The following is a 26,864-nucleotide window of genomic DNA, read 5'->3' as shown; positions in this document are numbered from 1 at the left end:
GGGATGTGGGAGGAAACCCTCACAGTCACAGGGAGAACGTACAAACTCCTTCCAGACAGCAGCAAGAATCGAACTCAAGTTTGATCGCTGATACTGTAAAGCTAATGCAATCAGCGCTGTGCTATCATGCTGCCCAACACAAGTGAAATAAATATTTATTTAAATATCAATTGCATTTAATGTGTTTGTGAAGCAAAGTCATTACCATTGCTAATCAGCAAGATCATAGATTGGAGGATGGGTAACCAAAATTAGGTAACTATAAACAGTGATGTGCATTGTTGAAATTGTTAATGTGAGTGTGGAGCTTTTATGTTGCTGATGTTAATTGGCAAGGTACCTTTGTAAGCACTCTGAGATGTAATGGAAAATTCTGTAGCCCATTGTAAACAACTTCGCTGACTGCACGAGAAATCATGGTCATCCAGTCTCAGCATAGTCATAAACACAAGAGGTTCTGCAGATGATGACAATCCAGAGCAACAAACACAAAATGCTGTAGGAACTCAACAGGTCAAGCACTATGGAGAGGAATAAATAGTCAACATTTCAGGCTGCGACCCTTCATCAGGACCTGATGAAAAGACTCGGCCCAAAATGTCAACTGTTCATTCCTCTCCATTAATCCTGCCTGACCTGCTAAGTTCCTCCAGCATTTTGTGTTTCTCACCCCATGATTGTGCTTCTTTCAGTATTTTGGGCAGTCATCCAGTCACCCTAACCTTACCACTGAGGGGAGGAATTTCACCACAGTACCCAAAAGTCAAGAATTTCCCATGCTGAGGTACAAGTCAGAATCAGAATCAGGTTTATTATCACTGGCATATGTCATGAAATGTGTTGTTTTGTGATAGCAGAACTGTGCAATTCATAAAAAAATTACTGTTACAATAATAAATAAATAGTGTGAAAAGAGCAAAAAGTGAGGTACTATCCATAGCCATTCAAAAATCTGATTGCAGAGGGGAAGAAGCTGTTCATAAAACATTCAATCTGTGTCTTCAAACTCCTGTACCTCCTCCATGATGGGAGCAATGAAGTCAAATTCCATGTCCACTTCCACCTCATGCCACCCATTTCACCCCAGTACCTCAACAATTTGCAGGGTTCCCAGTCTCTGTATGGTTTTCAAGCACAGTAGTTTTGATTAAGTCTTAAATTTTGTCCATTTAAAATGATTGAACTGCTTTTTTTTGGGGATTCAAATATTTGAAACAAAAGAGGAAACCAGAGGTTTAAAACTGTTTTGCATGCATTAGCATATTTTTAGTTAGAAATTGTGCCAATGACTGTAATTAATCTTATTATATTGTTAGGGAAAAGATTACATGCTTGAGAAGACTTACTGTAAAGATTTATGCAGAATTTTTAAAATGAAGGATACCATTTCACAATTTATATATCTTTTAGCATGCTAAATCCTTCATTGATGCTTATAGGAGCCATATTAGAATTTTTGTTTTTTTTTTAATTGTTGATTTGTTTTGAAATAATAGCAGCCTTGCTTCATTCTTGAGATGTGATTAATTCAGGTTTGTGTGATAATCGGCTGTCAGAGTATATTCATGGCAACACAGCCTACTGCACAGTTCGTAACTCCATGCTTGACCTGTACTACAGATCCATGGAAGTATCTTTATGCTGAAATGTTGAGACATTGCCAAAGATTTTTCAATTGTTTGGTTAACTTAAATGGCTCCAAAATCCTTAGCAAACGGATATTTTAGCAGATTTACACTCAGTGACCACTTAATTAGGTACCTTTGAAAGTGGCCACTGAGTGTTTGTTCCTAGTTTTCTGATGCTGTAGCCCATCCACTTCAAGATTCGACGTGTAGTATTCTTCCGCACACTACTGTTGTGATGCGTGGTTATTTGAGCTACTGTTGCCTTCCCGTCAGCTTGAACCACTCTGGCTGTTCTCCTCTGACCTCTCTCATTAACAAGGCATTTTTGCCTACAGAACTGCTGCCCACTGGATGTTTTTGTTTCCTGTGCCATTTTCTATAAACTCTAGAGACTGTTATGAGCAATATTCCTGGGAGATCAGTTTCTAAGATACTCAAACAACTCTGTCTGGCACCAACAATCGTTCCTCTGTCAAAATCACTTAGATCACATTTCTTTCCCATTCTGATGTTTGGTCTGAACAACAACTGAACCTCTCGACTATGTCTGCAAGCTTTTATGCATTGAGTTGCTGCCATATGACTGGCTGATTAGATATTTGCATTAATGAGTAGGTGTACAGGTGTACCTAATAAAGTGACCACTGAGGGTATACACCTGCAAATGATATGTGTTCTACTTTGAAAATATAGTAAAAAACAACATGGCCACTGTTGGTGTTAAATGAATGATATTTTTAATTGCTTGCATAAAGCTGGTTAAATCTAAATTATTGCTTCTTGTAGGTTCATATAAGACCATAAGACATAGGAGTATATTTAGTAAGGGAGTCTAAAACCAGGGGGCTCAACCTCAGAATACAACGATATCTCTTTTGAACAGAGATTAGGAGAAATTTCTTTAACCAGAGGGTGGTGAATCTGTGGAATTCAATGGCACAGGTGGCTGTGGAGGCCAAGTCATTGGATATACTTAAAGTAGTTGTTGATAAGTTTTTGATTAGTAAGGGTGTCAAAGGTTACAGGGAGAAGGCAGTAGAATGGGGTTGAGAGGGATCATGAATAAGCCATGACAGAGAAAGACTCGATGGGCCGAATGGCCTAATCCTACTTCTATGCCATATGGTCTTACTTCACTTAGCTGTAAGAGATCCTGAGATCATATGAAAAGCTGTTCATTTTCCAAATGAACATGCCTCCTTTAATCAAATTCCATCAAAAAAGTACTTGAGTCTTAATCATTATTACTGTACACATATTGTCAGTCAGATTGCATTGAACAAAAACACATCTTTTATGTTCCTCTGAGAGCAGTTTGAAAATAAAATGTCTGTTAAAATGTCAGCCTGATTTCTGCTTCCGAGGGAATTGGAATTGAGATTTGCCATCCAACATATACTTCCAGTGTTAATACACAAGAGGGGCACTAAACTATGGTGTTTTCTCTCTAATTACCCACTTCAAGCAATCTTGATTGTCTGAAAATAACTTATTTTCTTTTGTGCTCTTTGATCAGTGTTCAATGTTTATACGTCATATTTAAGTGAAAAACATCAACTGTACTTTCTCTGTTTATAAGCATCTATGCGTACATATGTAAGTTGGAGAGATTTTTGGGTCAGTATGATCTCTGTTCTGGATTTTACAGTGAATGATTTCAAATTCTAATCCCCAGACTGTTGAACAACAGTCTTGAGTTTGAGGTGTGCAGATGATATTAAGGATATAAACACCATCTGGAAAGAAACTGCTGAGCTAATATTTACGTATCTATTTTTAGTCACCATTGTCTTGAGCATTATCTGCGTAGGTCAAACGAATAATGCTGCAAATATTACAGATTTCCAGAGTCTGCAGTATTTTGTTGTAGATGTAACTATTTTAATGATTTGCAGTAAATGTTATTCAGAATTGGAGGTTGTTGCTAGACTCTTTAAACGTGCTGTCGCATGTGGCTTACACCTGTCTCGGTTACTGCTGTCTTTTACAATAATTTCGTGCCTTAATGTTATTTAACAACTTTTTCTTTTAGGCTTGGATAGAGGCAGAGATGATGTGTCCATATCAAAGGATGACTCTACTCACACAATATCAAAAAGCAAGGTACAATATTTTCCATATTTTTCTGTTCCCTAGCACAAAATCTGACAGTTGGAGTGACTCGCCTGCATTTAGAGGGGAAAACTTCAGAAGATAAGCTACGAGAGGATGAGTGATCCAAATCACTGGCATGCTTTTAGAACATAGAACCATACAGCACAGTACGGGCCCTTCGGCCCACAGTGTTGTGCCAACATTTTAACCTACTCCACGGTCATTCTAATCCTTCCCTCCCATGGCTCTCAATTTTTCTTTCATCCTGTGCCTTTTTAAGAGTCTCTTAAACATCCTTAATGCATTTGCCTCTACCACCACCTCCACCTCCACCTCCACTATATTCCACATGCCTCCTACTCCCGATGTAAAAATAAGACTTGCCTCTGTCACCACCCCCATACTTCCCTCCAAACACCCTTTCTATTATGCCCCTTCTCTTGGTTATTTCCTCCACGGGAAATAGTCTCTGGTTGTCCACTCTTTCTATGCCTCATCATCATGGAGCTTCGTCAAGACACCTTTTTCTTCCTTCTCTCCAAAGAGAAAATCCCCAGCTCACTCAACCTATCCTGATAAGACATGCTCTCTAATTCAGGCAGCTTCCTGGTAAATCTCTTCTGCACCCTCTCCAAAGCTTCCACATCCTTCCTATGATAAGGTGGCCCAAACTAAGCACATTATTTCAAGTGTGGTCTAACCAGAGTTTTGTGACCATGCAGAAATGGGGCAATGATAGAGGATATTGGTATGTTTTTTTACCAGGACAGAATTGTTCTCAAACTGAGTTTTATCTTTAGGAAGACTTGCATTTGGAGATGTCCTCAGTACAATGTAAAGCACTTTGTAGACATAGATTCTCAATCAGCTAAGTGCCAGTACTGAGTAACCATTCAATCTCTGTGTAGCAGATTACAAAGTACTGTGACTGTGTCAATTGGGAATTTATTTGTTTTGTCTGATCTGGCTTGGAAGCTTTCCAGCCTTCCATCAGATTCACTCAGAAGAGCTTCCTCTTTTCAGCTAGCATTAGACCACTAGGCAACCAAGGTGAAAATGATATTCAGACTTATTGTTGAAAGTGTGGATGCTTAAAAATATCATATTAGAATGAGATGGGTGGTGAGTGTCCAAAATGATTTTTCCTGCCCATGTCTTTGTCCTGGACACTTACAGGTTCTGCAGGGATGGTAGACTGCAGCCAGTGACCTTTTCTGCTGACATGACAGTTTGCTGTAGTTTTTGTGCATTGTGAGATGTTGTGTGACCTTGGTAGTTCTAGAGGCATCCAGGAAGTTTATCCTGATTAACTGTAATGTGCAGAGCATATTTGTTGCTTGTGTAGATTAGATTGGTTTATTGTCATATATACCAGAGGGCAGTAAACTTCCTTATCTACATGAAGCTCATAGAGAAAAAGGAATGGCTGCAGAGGCAGATTAGTTGCTATTTTTTTCTTTTTTACACCAGAGAATCACGATGAAAAGGCTTCATTGACTGCAAAGTGCTTTGCAAATCCTGACATATGCTTTGTAAATGTTGGCTTTGCTTCTGAGTATAGGAGCAAACTGAAAGGCCATGCAGAGTTGGTGTTCAAAGTAAAAGGTGAGTTATTAAAAAGTGGTGTTCACCAGGAGATCAGTCAAAGCTGACCTACCTGAGCATGAATTTGGTACAGCTGTTACATTCTCAGTTAGTGAGATTACAAGTAAAACAGAATGGTGGCTACAGGAAGACTTAAGAAGGGTGCATCAGCTACTTGGAATGCTGTACACTGCTTTCTATTCATTTCAGTTTTATATTGCATCTGAAAGACTTTGTCAGTGCAGTATAAAAGTGTCCCTCATATTTTTTACGTTGTTTCTCAGAGTCGGGACCAACAATGGCAAACATCTAACTGACTGACACCAGTAGGAATTTAGCCTTTGGAAGTATAAAACTACTTCAAACCTCAGTGGTAAATTTGATAATGCATTTTCCGATCCGCAGACTTACACTTCTTCAGTTTACTGTAGTATGCTGTCATTAAGATGAGACCTAAAGCTTTAGAATAATCTTGCAAATCAATGCCCTAACATGTGAGCAATGCGAACATGCTAATATTGTTTGTTGGTTAGATGAACAGGCACATTTAGTTGAATTGCTTTAGCAGATAGCTGCATTGAGATTTGGAATCCCAGTGTGGCCTCTTGTATATCGGTGAGACCGACGTAGCTTCGCCGAACATCTACGCTCCATCTGCCAGAACAAGTGGGATCTCCCAGTGGCCACGCATTTTAATTCCACTTCCCACTCCCATTCTGATCTGTCCATCCATGGCCTCCTCCACTGCCAGGATAAGGCCACACTTAGGTTGGAGGAACAACACCCTATGTTCCTTTAAGATTGCCTCCAACCTGATGGTATGGATATCGATTTCTCAAACTCCCAGTAATGCCTCCACCACCACCACCCCCCCTTCACCATTTCCCATCCCCTTGTCCCTCTCTTGTGTTATCTCCTTGCCCACCCATCACCCCCCTCTGGTGATCCTTCCCCCTCCCTCTTCTTTCTTCCATGGCCTCCTGTCTCTTTCACCAATCAACTTTCTAGCTCTGTGCTTCATCTCTGCCCCTTTAAGTTTCACTTATCACCTGGTATTTCTCTCTCCCCTTCCCCCACCTTTTAAATCTACTCCTCAGTTTTTTTTCTCCAGTCCTGCCAAAGGGTTTTGGACTGAAACGTCTACTGTACTTTTTTCCATAGATGCCATCTGGCCTGCTGATTTCCTCCAGCATTTTGTGTGTGTTGTTCGGATTTCTAGCATCTGCAGACTTTCTCTTGTTTGAGATTTTGAAGTTTTGCTGCTGCTAACTTGAGACTCAGTGTTGGTATTGAATACCCTGCTAATCAGAATAAAACTAATTCAAAACCCTGCTTCTCTGGAACTGTAGTTCAGATAATCCTGCATTATCTTCCTGATGGAATCAATAATCCAGTGACATTGTTCCACTATTGCCTTTAAGAAGGGGATTTTATTTGCAGCCTCTGGTGTCAGACTAGAGATTTAAGTACAAAAATATTGACACAATTTGAGCATGATTTAATGAAGAGATGTCAAATCAAAATTCTGACTGTGCTGTCAGAGGAGATGAAAAACCGCCACTCCTAACACATTCTTTCTCACAGTCCATTTTAGGCACAGAATTTTATATTAAGTGCCACTTAACTTATTTTGTGTTCTATTCTTTGGAAGCTCTATGTTTATACCAAATGCCTTCAGCTCTATAACCTTCAATTTTGTTGGCTCAAGGTAAAATACAATACACTAGGAACCTGAACTGTTTGGCCCTCGGAGAAATGCACTTCCCTGCAGTGTGTGTGGCTCTTTTTGTGGTTGGCTTCTGATGATCAGGTCATTTTTGTCGCTTTTCGTTGGCCACTTTTCTCTGGAGGACTTGCAGCAAAAATAGAATTGATCCAACCAGTGTCCATCTATTGACAGTCTCCAATAAACACGTTGTCATTCATCTGCTCCGTTGTTCTGACTGCTGGGGTAATTTGAGGTTCTGCCACTGACTGACCACCAGACATAGGGGCAGCATTAGGCCATTTGGCCCATCAAGTCTGCGCCACCATTCAATCATGGCTGATCCTTTTTGCCCTCCTCAGCCCCACTCCCTGGGCTTCTCATAACCTTTGATGTCATATCTAATCAAGAACTTTTAAAGCTCTGCCTTAAATATACTCAGTGACCTGGACTTCACAGCTGCCTGTGGTAACAAATTCCACAAATTCACTACCCTCTGGCTAAAGAAATTTCTCCGCATCTCTGTTTTAGATGGACACCCCTCTATCCTGAGGTTGTGCCCTCTTGCCCTAAACTTCCCCCACCATGGAAAACGTCCTTTCCACATCCATTTCATTTGAGCTCAGGTATCCCCATTACATTATACCTCTCCGACACAATTAGTTTTTTGTCATGACTCAAAGTGCAAAGTAAATTTATTAACAAAATACATATCTGTCACCATATATGACTCAGAGATTCATTCTCTTGTGGGCATTTACAGTAGAACAAAGAAATACAGTAGAATCAATGAAAAGCTACTCACTAACAAAGACCGACAAACAACCAATATGCAAAACAAGACAATGCGCAAATACAAAAATGTATATATAATTAATTAAATAAATATTAGATGAATAGATAGGAACTGAGAACTTGAGCTATAGAGTCCTTGAGAGCGAGTCTGCAGGTTGTGGTATCAGATCACTGTTGAGGTGAGTGAAGTTATCCACGCTGGTTCAGGAGCCTGATGGTTGAGGCGTAATAACTGTTCCTGAACGTGGTGGTATGGGTCCTAAGGCTCCTGTACCTCCTTCCCGATGGCAGCAGCCAAAAGAGAGCATGGCCTGGATGGTGGGGGTCCCTGATGATGGAAATTACTTCCTTGTGGCAGCGCTCCTTGTAGATGTGCTCAATGGTGGGTAAATTCAAACCTGCTAATTTTAATGTGAAATTTGATGTTTAATTTAACAAGATCTTGAGTCAGCAGATTTAGAGGATATATGTTTGCCTCATTGTATGGATCAATTTGAGTTTTATCACATAAACAGAGTTCAGCAACATAAGGGCACAACAGTTCACACTGCTACCATACAGTTCTATCAGTCTGAATTTGATCCTGACTTCAGGCAGTGCCTGTGTGGAGACTGTATACTTTCTGTGTGATGGTGCAGGTTTCCCCAGACGCTCTAGTTAGCTCCCATATTCTGAAGATCCCCTGGTAGTTTATTTACTGCTTCGGTGGAAGAATTTGGATACCTCATGGTCATAAGACACAAGAACACAATTAGGCCAATCAGCCTATCGGGTCTGTTCTGCCATTCAATCACTGCTGATTATTATCCCTCTCAACCCCATTCTCCTGCCTTCTCCCCATAACCTTTGGCGCCCTTACTAATCAAGAACCTATCAACCTCTGCTTTAAATATCCCCAATGACTTGGCTTCCACAGCCATCTGTGCCAGTGAATTCCACACATTCACCACCCTCTGACTAAAGAATTCCTATTCATTTCTGTTCTAAAGATACATCCTCCTGAATCTGTGCTGTCTAGTCCTAGACTCTCCCACTATTGGAAACATCCTCTCCGTGTCCACTCTATGTCGGCCTTCAGTAGGTTTCAGTGACATCCCACCCCCTCATTCTTCTGAACTCCAGTGAGTGCAGGCCGAGAGCCATTAAGCACTCCTCATATGTTAACCCATTCATTCCCAGGATCATTTAAGATGATGGAGGAGCTAGTCAAGTTAGCATGGAGGGTGCTGATGTTTGTATGTTCTGCTGCCCTTATTCTTCTTGGTAAAATCATTGGAAAGCAACAAAGACTCAATGGGCCACAGCATGAAACCTGAGGATATACACTTAAATTCCTGCTTGTTAATGCAAATATCTAATGAGCCAATCATGTGGCAGCAGCTCAATGCATAAAAGCATGCAGACCTAGTCAAAAGGTTCAGCTGTTGTTCAGGTCAAACATCAGAATGGTTCAAAAATGTGATTGACCGTGCCTTTGACCGTGGAATGATTGTTGGTGACAGATGGGGTGGTTTGAGTATCTCAGAAACTGCTGACCTGGGATTTTCACGTAGATGAAAACTGCCAGACTGGTTCAAGCTGACAGGAAGGAAGGTGACAGTAACCAAATAACCACGTGTTATAACAGTGGTATGCCGAAGGCATTGCTTAATGCGCAACATGCCGTACCGATATGGATTATAGCAGCAGAAGACCAGAAACATGCAGTCAGTGGCCACTTTTTTAATTACAGGAGGTACCTAATAAATGGACACTGAATGTAGGAAGCAGCTATACATTTGGGCCAGTCAAATGTAATATTTGTCCCCAGTGAGACCAGCCACCTCTGCCGTTTCTTTTCACCACAAAACTGAAATTTTCTGTTTAAATTATTATTTACAGTCAGAGTCCAAATTATACAATGGAACGGAAAAGGATCTTGTCTCACCTGGAAGCAAACTCACAAAGAAAGAGTCTCTTAAGGTAAGTTTATATTTTACAGATAGTAGCAACATGGATTTCTCCAATTTCTCGTAATTTCTCCCTCCTCTCCCTTCCCTCCTTTTCTAATCCGCATTATCGCACCTCTCTTACCCCTTCTCTTCTTCACCTGCCTATCATCCTCTCTGGTGCTCCTCCGCCTTCCCTTTCACCCATGATCCACTCTCTTCTCCAATCAGATTCCTCCTCCTTCAGCCCTTTAACTATTCCACCTATCACCTCCCAGCTCTCACTTTATCCCCCCTCTCCCACCCACCCACCTCCCCTCTTACCTGTCATCACCTATCACTTTCACTTCCCCCCATCTTATTCTGGCTTCTGCCTTCTTCCTTTCCAGTTCTGATGAAGGGTCTTGGCCCAAAACGTCGACTCTATTCTTCTCCATAGATGCTGCCTGACCTGCTGAGATCCTCCAGCATTTTGTGTATGTTACTCTGGATTTCTAGCATCTGCAGAATCTCTTGTGTTTATGATTTGCCACACTGCCAAAGGCTATAAGAGACCATTGAAATGTAGCAAAAGGGAGAGTTTCAGCTATGGGAGGATTGTCACTGTGGTTCCTGCAGGTAAGTTACTGCCTTCTCTGTGAATGTGAAATTTGGCACAGCTCTCAATAAACTCTATTTGAATCCAGCCCAAACTGATGAAGTAAAATTTTTAACTTTTTGCCAACGACAAAGGACTTTTAATCCAATCTCACTTCAGTGAGATTGCTGGTATGCCAGCAGAACTGTCAATGAAGCTGCAAAGGTTTGTTCAGGAATTGGCCACCGTGAGTTCAGCTATTCCCCAAGAACCTTCAACACTGATGCAGGTGCACTTGAACACAGAAAGGGAAACACAGGCAAACCATGCAGGAACTGTCTTCTGAGGATCAGTGTTATTTCGAGAAACACAACATTTGTAATGAAAAATGACTAAGTACTGTACAGCTCACATTCTGTGCTGAAGATTAAATCATAAACGATCTGAGTTTCTGCCAACAGCACTATTTTTTCCTTGTGTATGTTAAGTCTCTAATGCTGTGTGACTGTGATGCTGCTGTAAATTTTCATTGCATAGATTATTTGTGCAAATGACAAACTCAAATTTGACTTTGACGTGAACTTTTACTGTGAATATCCTCGTCTGATTTGATTTTCCAAAATGCAAATAATAAACATGAGAGATTCTGCAGATGCTGGAAATCTAGAGAAGCACACACACAAAATACTGAAGGAACTCAGCAGATCAGGCAGCATCTATGGAGAGGAATATGCTGCCTGATCTGCTGAGTTCCTCCAGCATTTTGTATGTATTCCAAAATGCAACACCTTTCATTTATCTGAATTGAAAGTTATTTGCCAGTCCTTGGCCCACTTACTAACTGATCAAGATCCCCTGCAATTTTTGATAACCTTCTTTGGTGTCTGTGATATTTTAGTGTCATCTGCAAACTTACAAACCATGCCCCTGTAATTTTGTTACAAAAAAAATTCTGATTTCAGGTTCAAAAGAAAAACTACAGAGAAGAAAAGAAAAGAGCCACCAAGGAACTGCTCAGCAGCATTACTGATCCATCTGTAATAGTCATGGCTGATTGGCTAAAGGTGTGTGAGTAGCTATCAGCTGTAGTAAACATTTTTGTTCATTTAGATCTTCACACTCTGACAAGTTTATGGTCAGTTATGCAAGTTCCCCAATTTTATATTGTATCACAAACACAGAAAACAATAACCTGTCTTTCGTTTTTTTCTCAAAGATTTGGGTGCCACGGTAGCATAGCAGTTAGGGCCACACTAATGCAACTCGGACCATTCCGGAGTTTGGAGTTCAGTTCCGGTGCTGTTTTGTAGGAAGTCTCTGTACGTCCTGTCCATGGAATGCATGAGTTTTCCCCGGGTGCTCTGGCTCCCTCCAAAGATGTACCGGGTAGATTAACTGGTCATTGTAAATTGCCCCATGATTAGGTTAGGGTTAATCAGGTTTGTGGCGTTGCTGGGGTGGCGTGGGCCAAAGGACCAGAAGGGCCTACTCTGCACGGTATTGCTAAATAAATAAATATTGGTCAGCTCCATCATGGGTACTAGCCTCCAAGACATCTTCAAGGAGCGCCTCCTTGAAGATCCATCATTAAGGACCCCACCAGCCAGGATGTTCCCTCTTCTCATTGTTACTGTCAGGAAGGAGATACAGAAGCCTGAAGGCACGCAGTCAGCGATTCAGGAACAGCTTCCTCCTCTCTGCCATCCAATTTCAAAATGGACATTGAACTCATGAACACTATCTCAATACTACTTTTATTTCTTTTTTTTTGCACTACTTATTTTAATTTAACTATTTAATAGACATGAATATATACTTATTGTAATTCAGTATTTTTTCTCTATATTTATTTATCATGTATTTCATTATACTGCTGACGTAAAGTTAATGAATTTCACAACATATGCTGGTGATATTAAATCTGATTCTGATTAGTGGTATAATGAAAGATCTTAATTTTGTTCTGTTTACACAAATCAGTGAATTATTAACAGTTAAAAACATAAATGCACCGTGCTTCTACCACCCTTTCACGGTCTTTAATGACGTGCCAAATCTCCTCAGATTCTGAATGAAGTAGAGCTCTGTTATGATTCCCTTAGTGTGTTGGGCCCAGAACAGATCCTGTGGCCCACAAGATCAATGGACCAGCAAGAAGTTATGGGCATGTCATGTTGGTGCTGAAATGTGTGGCCACGCTTACTGGCTGCCCCAGCATATTCTTAGATTGTGTTGGTTGTTAATGTTAATGACACATTTCACTGTATGTTTCGATGTGCATGTGATAAAAATACATGAATCTGAAGGACTAATTATCCATTGTCCTTGTTGATAAATGGGATTCAAGTAATGAATACTTGATGAGTAACGTGGGTGTGGTGGGCTGAAAGGCTTCATTCTGTGCTTAGTGACATTATGATTTAATGTCTTTTTTGCTATCACCCTTTAGATCATTGGACAAGTTATTGGATAAATGTATCCATTTTGCTGAACAGGACTATAGAGTATTGAGTCCATTTCTGTTTGAGTAAATGGCAATTGTATTGGTAGTTAATGAATTGATACAAAATTATCCATATTACTTAACCTATAACTTGTAGACATACAGTATTTGAAAATCAGTAGTCAGAGTAGTGTTTAGCATCTGTAGTCCGAGAGATAGGGAGACAGAGAAATTGCTGGTGGAGTGACATTTTACTATAACATCGCCACTCTCTTTTTTTATTTCTCTATTTTTTCCTCACTTCTAATTTTTCCTTTTTTACTTCTCTTATTTTTCTCAAATATATACATTTTAATACTTTATATCTTCTTGTTAACATCCTTAGCCTGATAGTTTTAAAGCTGGGAACCTGTCTGACATTTTTTTGCTTCTGGGAAAGCCAGAAAATCAAAGATTGACGTGCTGTTGTCACCAAGTCGATATGCAGTGTTATTTATGTGTGCTCCAAGTTTCATGGAAATGGTTAAAAAGGTATAGTAAAAAAAACAAACTGAGTAACAAATGATGTATTTAAATGAAATACAGAACAAATTAGAACACTACCAATGCTACTACAGTATTTTCAAACTGTGTGTGAGTTCCTAATACTTATCGATGGAGGAATTTATCCGCATTGCATTCTTTTGATTCTAAATGAACAAAATCAGTGCAGACAGCTAGTCACCTAGTGTAGATAATGGACTGCCTTCATACAATCCTTTCGGTGATTGCATCCTCCAAATCTTCATGTTCATTGTAACATTCAAGATGATTGTGGATACTTTCAAATTCTTCATAATTCTGAATTTGTTAAGGTAGTGAAATCATTTCATTTTTACTCCCAGCCATTTCTGGCATCTCCAATCCTGAATGCTTGAAACCGCAGTGAGCAGAACAATTCAGAATTGTCTTACTGCTTATTTCTCGCCAACTATCAGTGACAAAAAAAATTGCTGATTTTTGAACACAAACACACCCAAATGATGCTATTTTAAAAACTGTTTACTCGAAGCCCAGTTTGGTGTCTAACAGTCACGCAAATAGCACGCGACTGATGCTAGTTAGAACCTGTTTGACAACAGACTCCTGCGTCAATTAAACAGCATAGTGTCCCAAATAACCGAAGGGAATCTCGATAGTTTATCGATTTGTTTTCGTTTTTTTAAGAGTTGTCCCAAATAAGCGGCTGTCTGGATTAACCATTGGCCCAATAAACCAGAATCCACTGGGTATATTTTGGACTTTAGAATAAATGGTTAATGATTCAACCGTGTCTGTGTTACCAGTCAATTGAGTAAGATTTCTTTCAATATCCGAGGCATGTGACAATTATATCATGATGGACCAGATAACTTGCAAATAATATTTGAATTCTGGTCACTTGACTGTGCATTTATCAAGCTCTCTTGATAGATTTGACTATGAGGGAAAGGATCATTCATTGACTATAGGGAAAGGATGTGCGTTTTTAGCTTTAAGGCAGGTTATTTTAATTCAAATACTTGAAAATTGATATGTATCTTTCTGATGCAGTAATGCTGAAAACATGAATTGTACTTTTATTCATATTTCTCGGGGCAACTTATTTTAGCTAAACAAAAATTCACTTCATCTTTTGTCAGATTCGTGGAACGTTAAAGAGTTGGACAAAACTGTGGTGCGTCCTGAAGCCTGGTGTTTTACTAATCTACAAAACTCCAAAGAATGGCCAGTGGGTGGGAACAGTGCTTTTGAATGCCTGTGAACTCATTGAAAGGCCATCAAAGAAGGATGGTTTCTGTTTTAAAGTCTTCCATCCCTTGGAACAGTCCATTTGGGCTGTGAAGGTTTGTTGTGCATCTTTTTTCTCTCTAGCGGTGCATAAGTTCAAGTTCAAGTTTATTGTCATCTGACTGTCATATATACAATCAAACAGTGTTCTTCCAGACCACAGTGCAGCCACAAAACTCACATCACACACAGCACACACAGTGCAAATACAGTATTACTACAAATAAGTTAATAAAATGTTTTTTAATTTTCTGGTTAATTGTCTAATACTATAATTGTTAATATTTTTCTTCTCTTCCTTTTTGTATTTGCACAGTTTGTTTTTTTCGCACACTGGTTGTTGTCCTCCTGTTGGGTGCGGTCTTTCATTGATTCTGTTGTGTTTCTTGTATTTACTGTGAATGCCCACAAGAAAATGAACCTCAGGATTGTATATGGTGACATATATATACTTTCATAATAAATTTCTTTTGAACTTTGACTTTGAATTCAAAGTGCATGTAGTGCATAGCATAGGTAAACAATAAGCGGCTCACTATATTCTACTCATAATCACTACTCATCAAGGAGGTTTGGATGCTAAGCAGTTTGTGTATGCAGATGCAGATATAGACCGTGCTTTGGAGTTCAGATGTTCAGAAACTGGTCTTGATTAACCTGATCAATTTTGCTTGTGGCAGTAGTGCTATTCAGAAAGAGAGCTGTTAGTAAGTTCATGGTTCATAAATGAAATATTGTAATTTTCTGAGTTCCCTGAACCTAATGATGTAGGACCTAAGGCTCCTGTACCTCCTGCCTTATGGTAGTAGTGAGAAGGGAGCCTGGCCTGGATGGTGGGGTCCTTGATAATGGATGCTGCTTTCTTGTGGTAGTGCTCCATGCAGATGTGCTCAATGGTGAGAAGGGCTTTTCCTGTGATGAACTAGGCTGTGTTCACTATTTTCTGTAGACCTTTCTGTTCTTGGTATTGGTGTGTCCATTTCTGCCCATGATACAACCAGTCAAGATACTCTCCGCCATACATCTGTAGAAGTATGTCAAAGTTTTAGATTTTTTCGTAATTTTAAAGATTTCTTTGAGTGGCACATAACCTACAAATAGCCCTGGTCTTTGTTCATTTAATAAGGCTTTACTTATTTAAAGTATATGATATTCAGCACAAATGATCCAAATTTGTTTTAAAGGGTCCAAAAGGTGAAGCTGTTGGATCTATAACTCAACCATTGCCCAGTAGTTACCTGATATTTCGAGCTGCTTCAGAATCTGATGGTAAGAACTTGCGTAAAAGAAATCTCTTTTCTTGGAACGTTCAGTGAATTTTATGAGTTGAATTAATGGAGTAACTAAATAAAAAAGTGATCAAGGTTATGATATGCATTTTCAATTGAAAAAACATTTCTTGCAGCATTTTTTTCCTTTAGCAATTTTTTTAAAAATGTGTAATCCTGATTGAAATTTTTGAGTGAAACTCATTGGAGTCTGCAAGCTAACCTGTTCCAATGAAGGGTCAGGACATGAAACTTTGACTGCTTTGCACAGATACTGCCCGACCTGCTGAGTTCTTCCAGCAGTATTTTCTGCTTATGTTTCAGATCTCCAGCTATTTTTCTAATCTATTGCTAGCCATGATCCTCTGGCTCTCAACAAGCCTGTACCTGATCACAATTAAATCTTGGTGTTGGGTTACAGTTAATTGCCATGACATTGCTTGCTTCCTATGGAAAATAAGTCATCGTTATGCTTCTACTTGTCTTATTATCCTGTGATGCTTTAGGGGTTTTATTTCTACTTTCTACACATTATCAAGTCATATCAAGCAGTACAGTGAGCTGCCAGATGTGTCTGATATGTCTTAATAACATGGAGAATGGAGAAAACAGAAAACATTCCAGAATACAGTGCTGACTCCAGTGCTGTCTTTGTGGAAATAGCACCCTCTCACTGTAATAGTGTTAGCTTCCCTAGGATTCTGCAGTTTGCTCCCACATCCCAAAGACACTCTGTCCAGTAGGGTTTTTTTTAATGTAGAGATACAGCACAGTAACAGGTCATTCTGGCCCAGTTGCACCCATGTGACCAATTAACCGACATCTTTGGAATGTGGGAGGAAATCAGAGCACCCGGAGGAAACACACACAGTCATGGGGAGAACGTCAAAAGTCTCACAGACTACGGAGGGAACTGAACCTGGGTCACTGGTGATGTAATAGCCTATGCTACCATACAGCCCTAACTACTGCAGTAAATTACCCCCAGTGCAGCTGGAAGAATGGGGGGACACTGATGGGCATGTATGAGAGAATAGGTCTCACAAATTGTGAGGGATTGGGATTGAAGGGATGCCTTTCAGAGCTAACATAGATTCGATGGGCCAAATGACCTCCAACATTGTAAGGAAATACAAGAATATATGAGAAACTTATAACATTTGACCCTCCAACTCGGATTGGGGAAGCAACACCCCATATTCCATCTGGGTAGACTTCAGCCTGTTGGCATGAGCATCGGTTTCTCCAACTTCTGGTATTTCAACCCCCTCCCTCCTTCTCTCTTTTACCATTCCCCATTCTGGTTACCATCTCACCCAGCCCTTCTTTTCTCCTCATCATGTCCCTCTGGTTCCCCTCCTCCTTTCCTTTCTTCCATGGTCCACCGTCTTTTCCATCAGATTCTTTCCTCTTCAGTCTTTTACCTCTCCCACCTCCTAGTTTCATACTTCATCCCACCTCCACGACCTACCCCACCTTCCCCCTCACCTGGTCTCAGCTATCACCATTAGCTCGTACTCCTCCCCCTCACCCCCCTAACCTTCCAGTCCAGTCCTGATTAAGGATCTCGGTCTGAACCACCAACGGTTTATTTTCCTCCATCAAAGAAAATGTTTAAAATGTCTTTTCCCTCCTTTTCCAGTCCTGATGAAGGATCTTGGGCCGATAAGCTGACTATTTATTTTCCTTCATAGACGCTGCCTGACTTGCTGAGTTCCTCTAACATTTTGTTGCTAAAAATTTGAACCTGTTTATTTAGAAGTACCCCCGTCTGTCTGCACACTCAGGACATACTGGAAATCTGAAATAAAAATAATCAGCAGATCAGGCAGAATCTGAAACCATGTACCATAAGGCATAGAAGCAGAATTAGGCCATTCAGCCCGTCCAATTTGTTCCACCATGACTGATTTATTTTCCCTCTTAACCCCATTCTCCTGCCTTCTTCCTGTAACCTTTGATGCCCTTACTAATCAAGAACCTATAAACCTCCACTTCAAATATACCCAATGGCCTGGTCTCCCCAACCATCTGTGGCAATGAATTCCACAGTCTCACCACCCTCTGGCTACAGAAATTACTTCTCATCTCTGTTCTAAATGGACATCTCTGTATTTTCAGGCTGTGTTCTCTGGTCCTACACCTTCCCTACTATAAGAAACATCCTCTCCACATCCATTCTATCTAGGCCTTTCGCTATTCAGTAGGTTTCAATGAGATCCCCTCTCATTCTTCTAAACTCCAGTGATTACAGGCATGCCTTATAATGGTACGAGAAACAATAGTTCAAGATACTGAACTTCCTTGTGCTTTAGATGTTAGTAATGTGCACTTTTTTTTTGCAGGAAGATGTTGGATGGATGCTTTGGAACTTGCTCTGAAGTGTTCTAGTCTCCTAAAGCGAACTACAATTAGAGAAGGCAAAGAATATGATCTAAACTCCTCAGAGGGCTGTCACGTTGCCCTCTTTGGGCTGCTGCGAGCAAATCCTCTGCAAAGTCCTGAACACGACCAGTAAGTTGTTCGTTGTTCACTGGATAATGAGTGGCTGTTGAGACATTCTATGTGTGTTTGGTAGTTTCCAATTAGGCAGGAAGTGTTAAATATAAACTGGCATGTGTACTTCCTTCTTATTTCTCCAGCTATCAAAGGCAAAGAAAGTGTCTCAGTGCTAGAGCTGTGTTAATGTGGTAATATGCATTTTACAGAGGTACATTTAGAAAAATGGTGCAAGAAAACACCTATAATTACGAAGGCTACCACGAGGGGGCATAATTTTGAGATGATTGGTGGTAAGTGAAGGTTCTTCGGAAGTCAAGTATGAGGCATAAATCTTGTTGCTTACAATTGTTTTATTAAATGGTATAGAAACAAAGGGAGAAGAAGCAGGAGGAGAGGGAATGGAGAAAGTGAGAGGGGAATGAAAGAGCAAGGGAAGAGAGCAAATAAGGGTGGTGTGGATTCCACTGAAATTCCAATAAATAACTGTTAATTAATTCAAATAAAGTGACATCCGCGACTGAAACCATGAAGTTTCCAGAAAAATACAGGGGCGACTGTAACCACTGAAAAACTCACTGAACCATTAGATGCACACTCAATGGCCACTTTATTAGGTGCACCTGTATACCTGCTCGTTGATGCAGGTATCTAATCAGCCAGTCATCTGGCGGCAACTCAGTACAGACATGGTCAAGAGGTTCATTTGTTGTTCTGACCAAACATCAGAATACGGAACAAATGTGATCTAACTGATTTTGATGATTATTGGTGCCAGATGGGGTGGTGTGCATATCTAAGAAACTGCTGATTTCCTGGAATTTTATGCACACTGTCTCTAGCGTTTACAGAGAATGGAGTGATAAACAGAAAACATCTGGTGAGTGGCAAAACACCTTGTAATGAGTGAGGTCAAAGGAGAATGGCCAGACCAGTTCAAGATGACTGGAAGGAACAATAACCACGTGTTACAACAGTGGTGTGCAGAAGAGCATCTCTGAATGCACAACACATCAAGCCTTGGATTGGATGGGCTATAGCAGTAGAAGACCACAACATACACTCAGTGTGTATAGGTAATTATATTAAACCACAAACAAGCATCGGTATATTAACCTAAAAGAAAAGTAACAATTTTACAGACCAACCCAACATATGCATAGGGGTTTGTCACAGGTAAATTATTTTACAGAGTGGTAGGTATGTGGAGTCAACTGTCAGGGGTGGTAGTAGAGGCATTAAGGACATTTAAAAGACTCTTAGATAGGCACATGGATGAAATAAAAACAGAGGACTATATGGGAGGGAAGGGTTAAATTGATCTTAGAGTAGGTCGTCACAACATCAAGGTACCATCCTCAACCATCAGGCTCTTGAACCAAGATTGATAACTTCACTCACCTCAACATTGAACTGAAGAACGTACGAATTCCTTACAGACAGAGGCGAGAATCGAACCCCAATCTTACAGCTGGTGCTGCAAAGAGATGCACTAATCGATATGCTACTGTGCCACATTTCTGTTCTGTAGCAGCAGTAAAGTGCAATTGTAGAAAACCTAATTTACAGTGAATGAAATGTACATTTTTAGGCTAAATGAAAGTGAGATTGAACAGCAGCACTTCAGAGATCATGACCTGTACTCGGATAAATCCGACAGAGAGAATGAGCCGGACCACGAGGAATCTGACAATGATCCACTGGAGAAAAGTGGTAAAAGTGAGGAAAGTGACTCCGACATCTCAGAGAAACAGGATGTTCTGCATACTGACCTTGAGCCAATAGATATCGTAAAGGAAACCACTTACGTGGAAGAAGCTGATGAAGATTTGGGAGAGGTAAGAGAGTATCAACATACTTTACCAAAATGAAAATGAGGTATGATATCATACTGGTCAGTGATACTATTGTTTTGCAATTTGTTTTCATGGCTATATTTGTAGAGTACTGCAGCACAGTACAGGCCCTTTGGCCCAAAATATTGCGCCAACCTTTTAACCTATTCTAAAATCAATCTAACCCTTCCCTCCTACATAGCCCTCCATTTTTCTATCATCTATGTGCTCATCTAAGAGTTTCTTAAATGTACCTAATATATCAACCTCTACTACCACCCCTGGCAGGGTGTTCCACGCCCTCACCAGTCTGTGTAAAGAACTTACCTCTAACATCCCTGCCTCCTTATAGGAAGAGGTTGCTTGTTTCTACTGTGAAATGGAATGTTTGTACACCCAGTACCAGTATAAAGTAGTTCTAAACAAAAAGATTAGGTCTATTTATCACATGTACATTGAAACATATAGTGAAATGTGTCATTTGCATCAAGGGCCAAAACAGTCCGAGGTTGTGCTGGGGGCAGACCACAAATGTTGCCGTGCTTCCGGCATCAATATGGCATGCCTTCAACTTACTAACCCATGTATCTTTTGGAATGTGAGAGGAAACTCACGCAGACACAGAAAGAACATGCGAACTCCTGAGAGACTGGTGGAATTGAACCCTGATCATTGGTGATGTAATAACCTTACACCAACAACTATGCTAACATGCCACCCAATGATCAATACATGCAAACTGGAGCAGAAGGCAGACAATACTTAATTGAACTACTATAACCAAAGGACAGGAAGTTGCCCAAAAGTGATATGTGGATTTGCACCTTCTACCTCCACAGATAAGACCATAAGACATCAGAGAAGAATTGGACTATTCAACCTATTGAGTCTGTTCTGCCATTCCATCATGGCTGATTTATTTTCCCTCTCAACCCCATTCTCTAGCCTTCTCCCCATAATCATTGGCACCCGTACTAATCAAAAACCTCAGATGATGCTTGACCTGTTCAGTTTTTCCAGATTTTTTTTGTTCCAGATTCCGCATCTGCAGACTCATTTGTTTCCATGCACTTCAGAGAATGCTGCCAACATCTACTGCATGTTTATTAAATTATGTCTTTCCTGATAATTGTTATTGACACCATGAAATGGTAAAATCTGAGAGCAATTTTTTCACTGTCCTTCCTCCTCCAAACCTCTCCTTCTAATACCAGCTCTTAATCTTTTATATCTCTGAATAATTTAGATGGGTGAGGAATCTCAGACAGAAATTGTATCCGAAGAGAACAAAAGTCTGATTTGGACTCTGCTGAAACAAGTTCGGCCAGGAATGGATCTCTCAAAAGTCGTACTGCCGACATTTATCTTGGAGCCTCGTTCTTTCTTAGACAAGCTATCAGATTATTACTATCATGCGGATTTTCTGTCAGAGTGAGTGCACTTGCTTTCCCACAACACACCCCCAAGTTACTATTTATCCACAGATGATTGTCCTTTATTATCCGAAACTCTTGGAACTTCCTTCTATTTTTTTCATCCTTCTACACAGGTGACACAGTCACAGTGGTATTTTTGGCTGAGAAGGTACAAAGGGTAGATTTTTAAAAAGTGATCTTGATATACTGGGTCATCATTAAATTTATCGAATAGTGGAGTGGGTTCATTTGATCACATAGTCTTTTCCTGCTCTTGTTATGATTTTAAATGGTGCATCCTTTAAGTTGATGAGCTTTGGATCTCCAGAAATTTGTATGTAATTTCTATACTCGAGCCCATGACCCTTCCTGATCAATGAGCACTAATGATCATTATGGTCTTCACTTAAGCATATCGCATGTCGATGCGATAGGGCCCGGGTCCTAGTGTGAGAAACGACCCAATGTTTGGACAATTTGAACACATGGCTCGATGGATTGAAAAGGCAGGATGCTGGAACAAGAAAGAAGGGTCAGGCTGATTCTACTCGCTGCTCCGCAACATTTACTCGGCTCTGAGCTGAGCTGAGGCTGTGGCCTGATCCAGCTGCTCCAAACTTCATGTCTGTGGACTCACTTCTGTCCTGAATGCTATTCGCTTAACTTTATTGCTTGCACGATTTGTTTTTTTTTTCTCTGCACATTAAGTGTTTGACAGTCTTTTTTAATGGGTTCTTTTGAGTTTCTTTGTTTTGTGGCTACCTGTAAGAAGATGAATCTCAAGGTTGTATAATGTATATATACTGTGTTAATAAATGTACTTTTAACTTTGATCTGAAACACATGAATCCTTCACATGAGTAAAACCCTGGGACCAGCCTTCAGCTGTAGTTTTAGCTTCTGGAGAATGTTATGATGGATGCTAGTTGCAGAGCTCAATTCATAGTCCTTATACTTTTCAGACAGATAGAGCACCACAGCACAGAAACAGGCCCTTTGTCCTATATAGTCCGTGTCTAGTCCCATCAACCTGCACCTGGGCCATAGTCCTCCATATCCCTCCCATCCATGTACTTACCAAATTTCTCTTAATTGTTGAAATCAAACCTGTAGCCACCACTTCCACTGGCAGCTTGTTCTACACTCATCACCCTTCGAGTGAAGAACTTCCCCCCTCATGTCGCTTTTAAACATTTCACCTTTTACCTTTCACCTTTAACCTATGATCTCTAGTTCTAGTCTCACTCATCTTCAGTGGCAAAAACCTGCTTACATTTACTCTATCTGTACCCCTCATAATTTTGTGTACCTCTATCAAATCTACCCTTCAATCTCCTACAATCCTGGGAATAAGGTACTAATCTATGCAACCTTTCCCTCTAACTGAGCAACGTCCTTGTAAAATTTCTCCGAACCAGAATCAGGTTTATTATCACCGGCATGTTTTGTGAAATTTGTTAACTTAGCAGCTGCAGTTCTTTGCAATACATAATATAGAAGAAAAATGAATAATAAAATAAATCAATCAATCACAGTATACGTATATTGAATAGATTAAAAAGCATGCAAAAATTGAAATATATTAAAAAGTGGGGAAGCATTCATGGGCTCAATGTCCATTTAGGAATTGGATGGCAATGGGGAAGAAGCTGTTCCTGTATCGCTGAGTGTGTGCCTTCAGGCTTCTGTACCTCCTACCTGATGTTAACAATGAGAAAAGGGTATGCCCTGGGTGCTGCAGGTCCTTAATAATGAATGCTTACTTTCTGAGACAACGCTCCTTGAAGATGTCCTGGGTACTCTATAGGCTAGTACCCAAGATGGAGCCGACTAAATTTACGACTGTCTGCAGATTCTTTCAGTCCTGTGCAGTAGCTTCCGCGTTTCCCACCCCACCCCCCCCCCATACCAGACAGTGATGCTGCCTGTCAGAATGCTTTCCATGGTACATCTATAGAAGTTTTTGAGTGTTTTTGTTGACGTAACACTCTGCACTCTTTCAATCTTATTGACATATTTTCTGTACATAGGTGACCAAAACAGCACATAATACTGCAAATTAAGCTTCATATTTTCCTTTATATACTCTAGGTTGAGATTTGAAGATTATATAAAAACCACAAAGTAAATTATTGTGTATGTTTTATTTTAAATTCACATGTAATTATTTTATTTCTATTTGTTGTTTTGTGCGATGCTGAAGTGTTTGTTTCTTGCAGCGCAGCCACTGAGGAAAACCCTTACCAACGTTTGAAGAAAGTTGTGAGGTGGTACTTGTCTGGTTTCTACAAAAAACCAAAGGTTTGTTTTCCAAAGCAAATTTCCTTCAGTGTTAAAAATAACTCTTTCTCTGTAACTATTTCACTTCATTCTGCATTCTGTTACAGTTTCCCTTGTACTGCCTCAGTGCACTGATGTAATGAAATGATCTGCATGGATGGCACCTGCAGAATCTCTTGTGTTTAAAGCTTTTCATTGTACCTTAGTACTTATGACAATAATAAACCAATTTGCCATTTTACAATAATGTAACAGAATCTGAAATGTTAAAGCCAAGAGGGTGAAGATACATTCGGAAGGTGTGGGTGTGTGTGTATATTATAACTATCAAATAGCAATTGCTGAACTTCAGTTACTCCCACTGCATAAATTAATCAGATTTTTGACAGAATGTTAAATGGATACAACCTTTTAACTTCTTTTTCCAAAGTTTTGTGATCAAATTCTTGGCTTTGTAAGTCTTTTTCTTTCTGTGGTAAGGGCCTGAAGAAACCATACAATCCAATCATTGGTGAAACATTCCGGTGTATGTGGATTCATCCAAAAGGCAACAGCAGGACATTTTACATCGCCGAACAGGTATATGAAAATGATCCACTTCTAGGGTATCCTTCACACACATTATTGCCTAACTATAGTAACACATCTAATGCTAGAATGAGAGTCACAGAGTCACACAGCAGAGAAGCAGGCTCTTCAGCCCATCTGGACCATGCCGATCAAGATTCCCATTTAAGCAAGTCCCCTTTGCCTGCGTTTATCCCATATTCTCTCAACCTTTCCTATCCACGTATCTGCCAAGTGTCTTTTAAATATTATTGCACCTACCTCCCTTTGGATTGATCAACCGCGTGGAGAGGAGGAAACTCCTGCACGGGCAACAGCTTGCTGTCCAGATCGCACTGTGTAGTTTGAGTACTGGCTCGTGTATCACATAGACAGCTGGGACGCAACATTCGTGGTCGAAACCGACCAACGGAGAGCATCATTGCACCCTCTGTAGCATCCACACCACAGTCACCAGATTTAAAAACAGTTCCCTTCCCCAACCAATAATGCTGATCAACATCTCCACCCACTAACCCACCCCTCCACACCCTCACCATCACGATTTTATCATTTCCTGTCAGAGTCACTTAATGTACAAACACTCCTGTGCCTCATATCACTTCATGGGCATACAATCAATCTATCTTATGTGTTTATATTTATTGTATTTTTTATTATTGTGTTCTTTATCTTGTTGTGTGCAGCATCAGTGCTAGAGTAACAATTGTTTTGTTCTCCTTTACACTTGAGTACTGGAAATGACATTGAACAATCTTGAATCATGAATTAGATATATAACAGGGTAGCAGGCCTTCCAGCCCAGTGAGCCTGCTCCACCCTTTCGTACCCACATGACCAGTTAACCTATTAACCCGTACATCTTTGGAATGTGGGAGGAAACCAGAGCACCCGGAGGAAACCTACACGGACATGGAGAGAATGTACCTACTCCTCAGTCCCAGGCTGGAATTGAACCCGGGTGGCTGGCGCTGTAATATCATTACACTAACTGTTACACAACTGCTGATATGTGCTCAGCTAATTTTGCTTTGTACTGACTTACCTTGTATGTAATAGGTATCTCACCATCCACCTGTGTCTGCATTCTATGTAAGTAATAGAAAGGATGGATTCTGCATCTGCGGTAGCATTTTGGCCAAATCAAAGTTTTATGGTGAGTTTTGGTTTCCTTGCAATTGCATTTGATCCAGGCACTGTTATAAGTGGACTGTTTCACATCAAAAACATTGCTTTACAATGTTGGAGAATAGTGTTAGGGAAAAGCTTGATTTCAGTCCCAGGTCAGACTGAAAATAGTGTGTAAGGAGTATATAAACAGTTTGGTACGTGTACGGGAAGTGGAGGGGATGGTGGGAAAGCAGCTTGTTTTGTTGTTGTTGCTGCTTGCGTTATTTTGCTGAGCATTATGGGCATGCTATGTTAGCGCTGGAAGATGTGGCGGACTGCCCCCAGCAAATCCAACATAGCATGCCTACAGTGTTCAACAGAACATGCAGTCAATATACAACAAGCAACAACAGCCAAGCAAACCCCTTCCTTATTCCTCAGTCTTTATCGAGTATCACGGGCTCTCATCCTCAGGGCTCAGCGATGGTGGTCCTTCATTTCAGGGATCACAGGTTTTCATCCTTGCCGACCAGACCATTATCTTCATTTATTGCTGGAGTCCAACATCTAAATCTGCCATTGATTTCAGCCCCCCAGACCTGTCCGAAAGAGGTGAAAGGACAGGTGATTTATCGCCTGTAGTTGAATGGAAGAGTGCCATAAGACGGAATGCAGTTGTTGGTCACCGGGGAGTAGCTGAGGAAACAGCCCCTAAAAAATGCAGAAAGGGTTGGGGAGGAGAATGTGTGTCAGGTGATCAATGAATATCGTATTGGTGCTGGTGGAATTTGCCAAGAATGGTCCAGAGAATATGGAAACTGTGGGTGAGAGGTGGTGACCAGAGAGCTCTGTGCTGACCATGTAAGAGCAGAACTTACAGATAGATAAGATGTAAGCCATTTATTTAGAGGAACAGCATGGAACAGGCCTTTCTGGCCCATTGAGCCGCACTGCCCAACACCCCACCTATTTAACTGTAGCCTAATCACAGGACAGTTTAAAATAACCAATTAACTAAGAGCTGCTACCATTTATGGACTATGGGAGGAAACTGGAGTACCCGGAGGAAACCCACACATTTACAGGGAGGACACACAAACTCCTTTTCGAGGACACCGGAATTGAACTCTGAACTTTGATGCCCCAAGCTGTAGTAGGGTCGTGCTAACCACTATGCTGCCATGGTGCTCCAAAGCTGGCTCCGTTGTAGCAGGGAGGGGTCACAGGTCAGGACGAAGGCAGACATCGCAGAGGCACCTGTCAGAGTCAGAATAATCCAAATCACTTACTGACTTATATGTCATGCAGTTTGTTGTTTTATTTTAAT

At 40.5% G+C, this 26,864-nt stretch overlaps 1 protein-coding gene across 7 annotated transcripts in view; it reads left to right on the top strand.

Annotated features, from left to right (window-relative positions):
• The window catches only part of osbpl8 (oxysterol binding protein-like 8), a 253,659-nt gene that overhangs the window by 172,097 nt on the left and 54,698 nt on the right, over positions 1-26,864 (top strand). For all 7 annotated transcript variants that reach the window (XM_063058446.1, XM_063058442.1, XM_063058444.1 and 4 more), the window contains 11 exons: positions 3,661-3,731; positions 9,688-9,768; positions 11,274-11,375; positions 14,416-14,619; positions 15,748-15,832; positions 18,177-18,345; positions 19,922-20,168; positions 21,412-21,596; positions 23,800-23,881; positions 24,341-24,439; positions 25,487-25,583. In XM_063058446.1, coding sequence (XP_062914516.1) covers positions 3,661-3,731; positions 9,688-9,768; positions 11,274-11,375; positions 14,416-14,619; positions 15,748-15,832; positions 18,177-18,345; positions 19,922-20,168; positions 21,412-21,596; positions 23,800-23,881; positions 24,341-24,439; positions 25,487-25,583 — 1,422 coding nt within the window. The remainder of the gene's footprint in view (positions 1-3,660; positions 3,732-9,687; positions 9,769-11,273; positions 11,376-14,415; positions 14,620-15,747; positions 15,833-18,176; positions 18,346-19,921; positions 20,169-21,411; positions 21,597-23,799; positions 23,882-24,340; positions 24,440-25,486; positions 25,584-26,864) is intronic.

This window comes from Mobula hypostoma, chromosome 9, assembly GCF_963921235.1.
Source record: "Mobula hypostoma chromosome 9, sMobHyp1.1, whole genome shotgun sequence".
In the NCBI taxonomy this organism is placed as follows: domain Eukaryota; kingdom Metazoa; phylum Chordata; class Chondrichthyes; order Myliobatiformes; family Myliobatidae; genus Mobula; species Mobula hypostoma.
The sequence above is the reverse complement of the archived record's forward strand: the minus strand, read 5'-3'. Positions and strand labels throughout refer to the sequence as shown.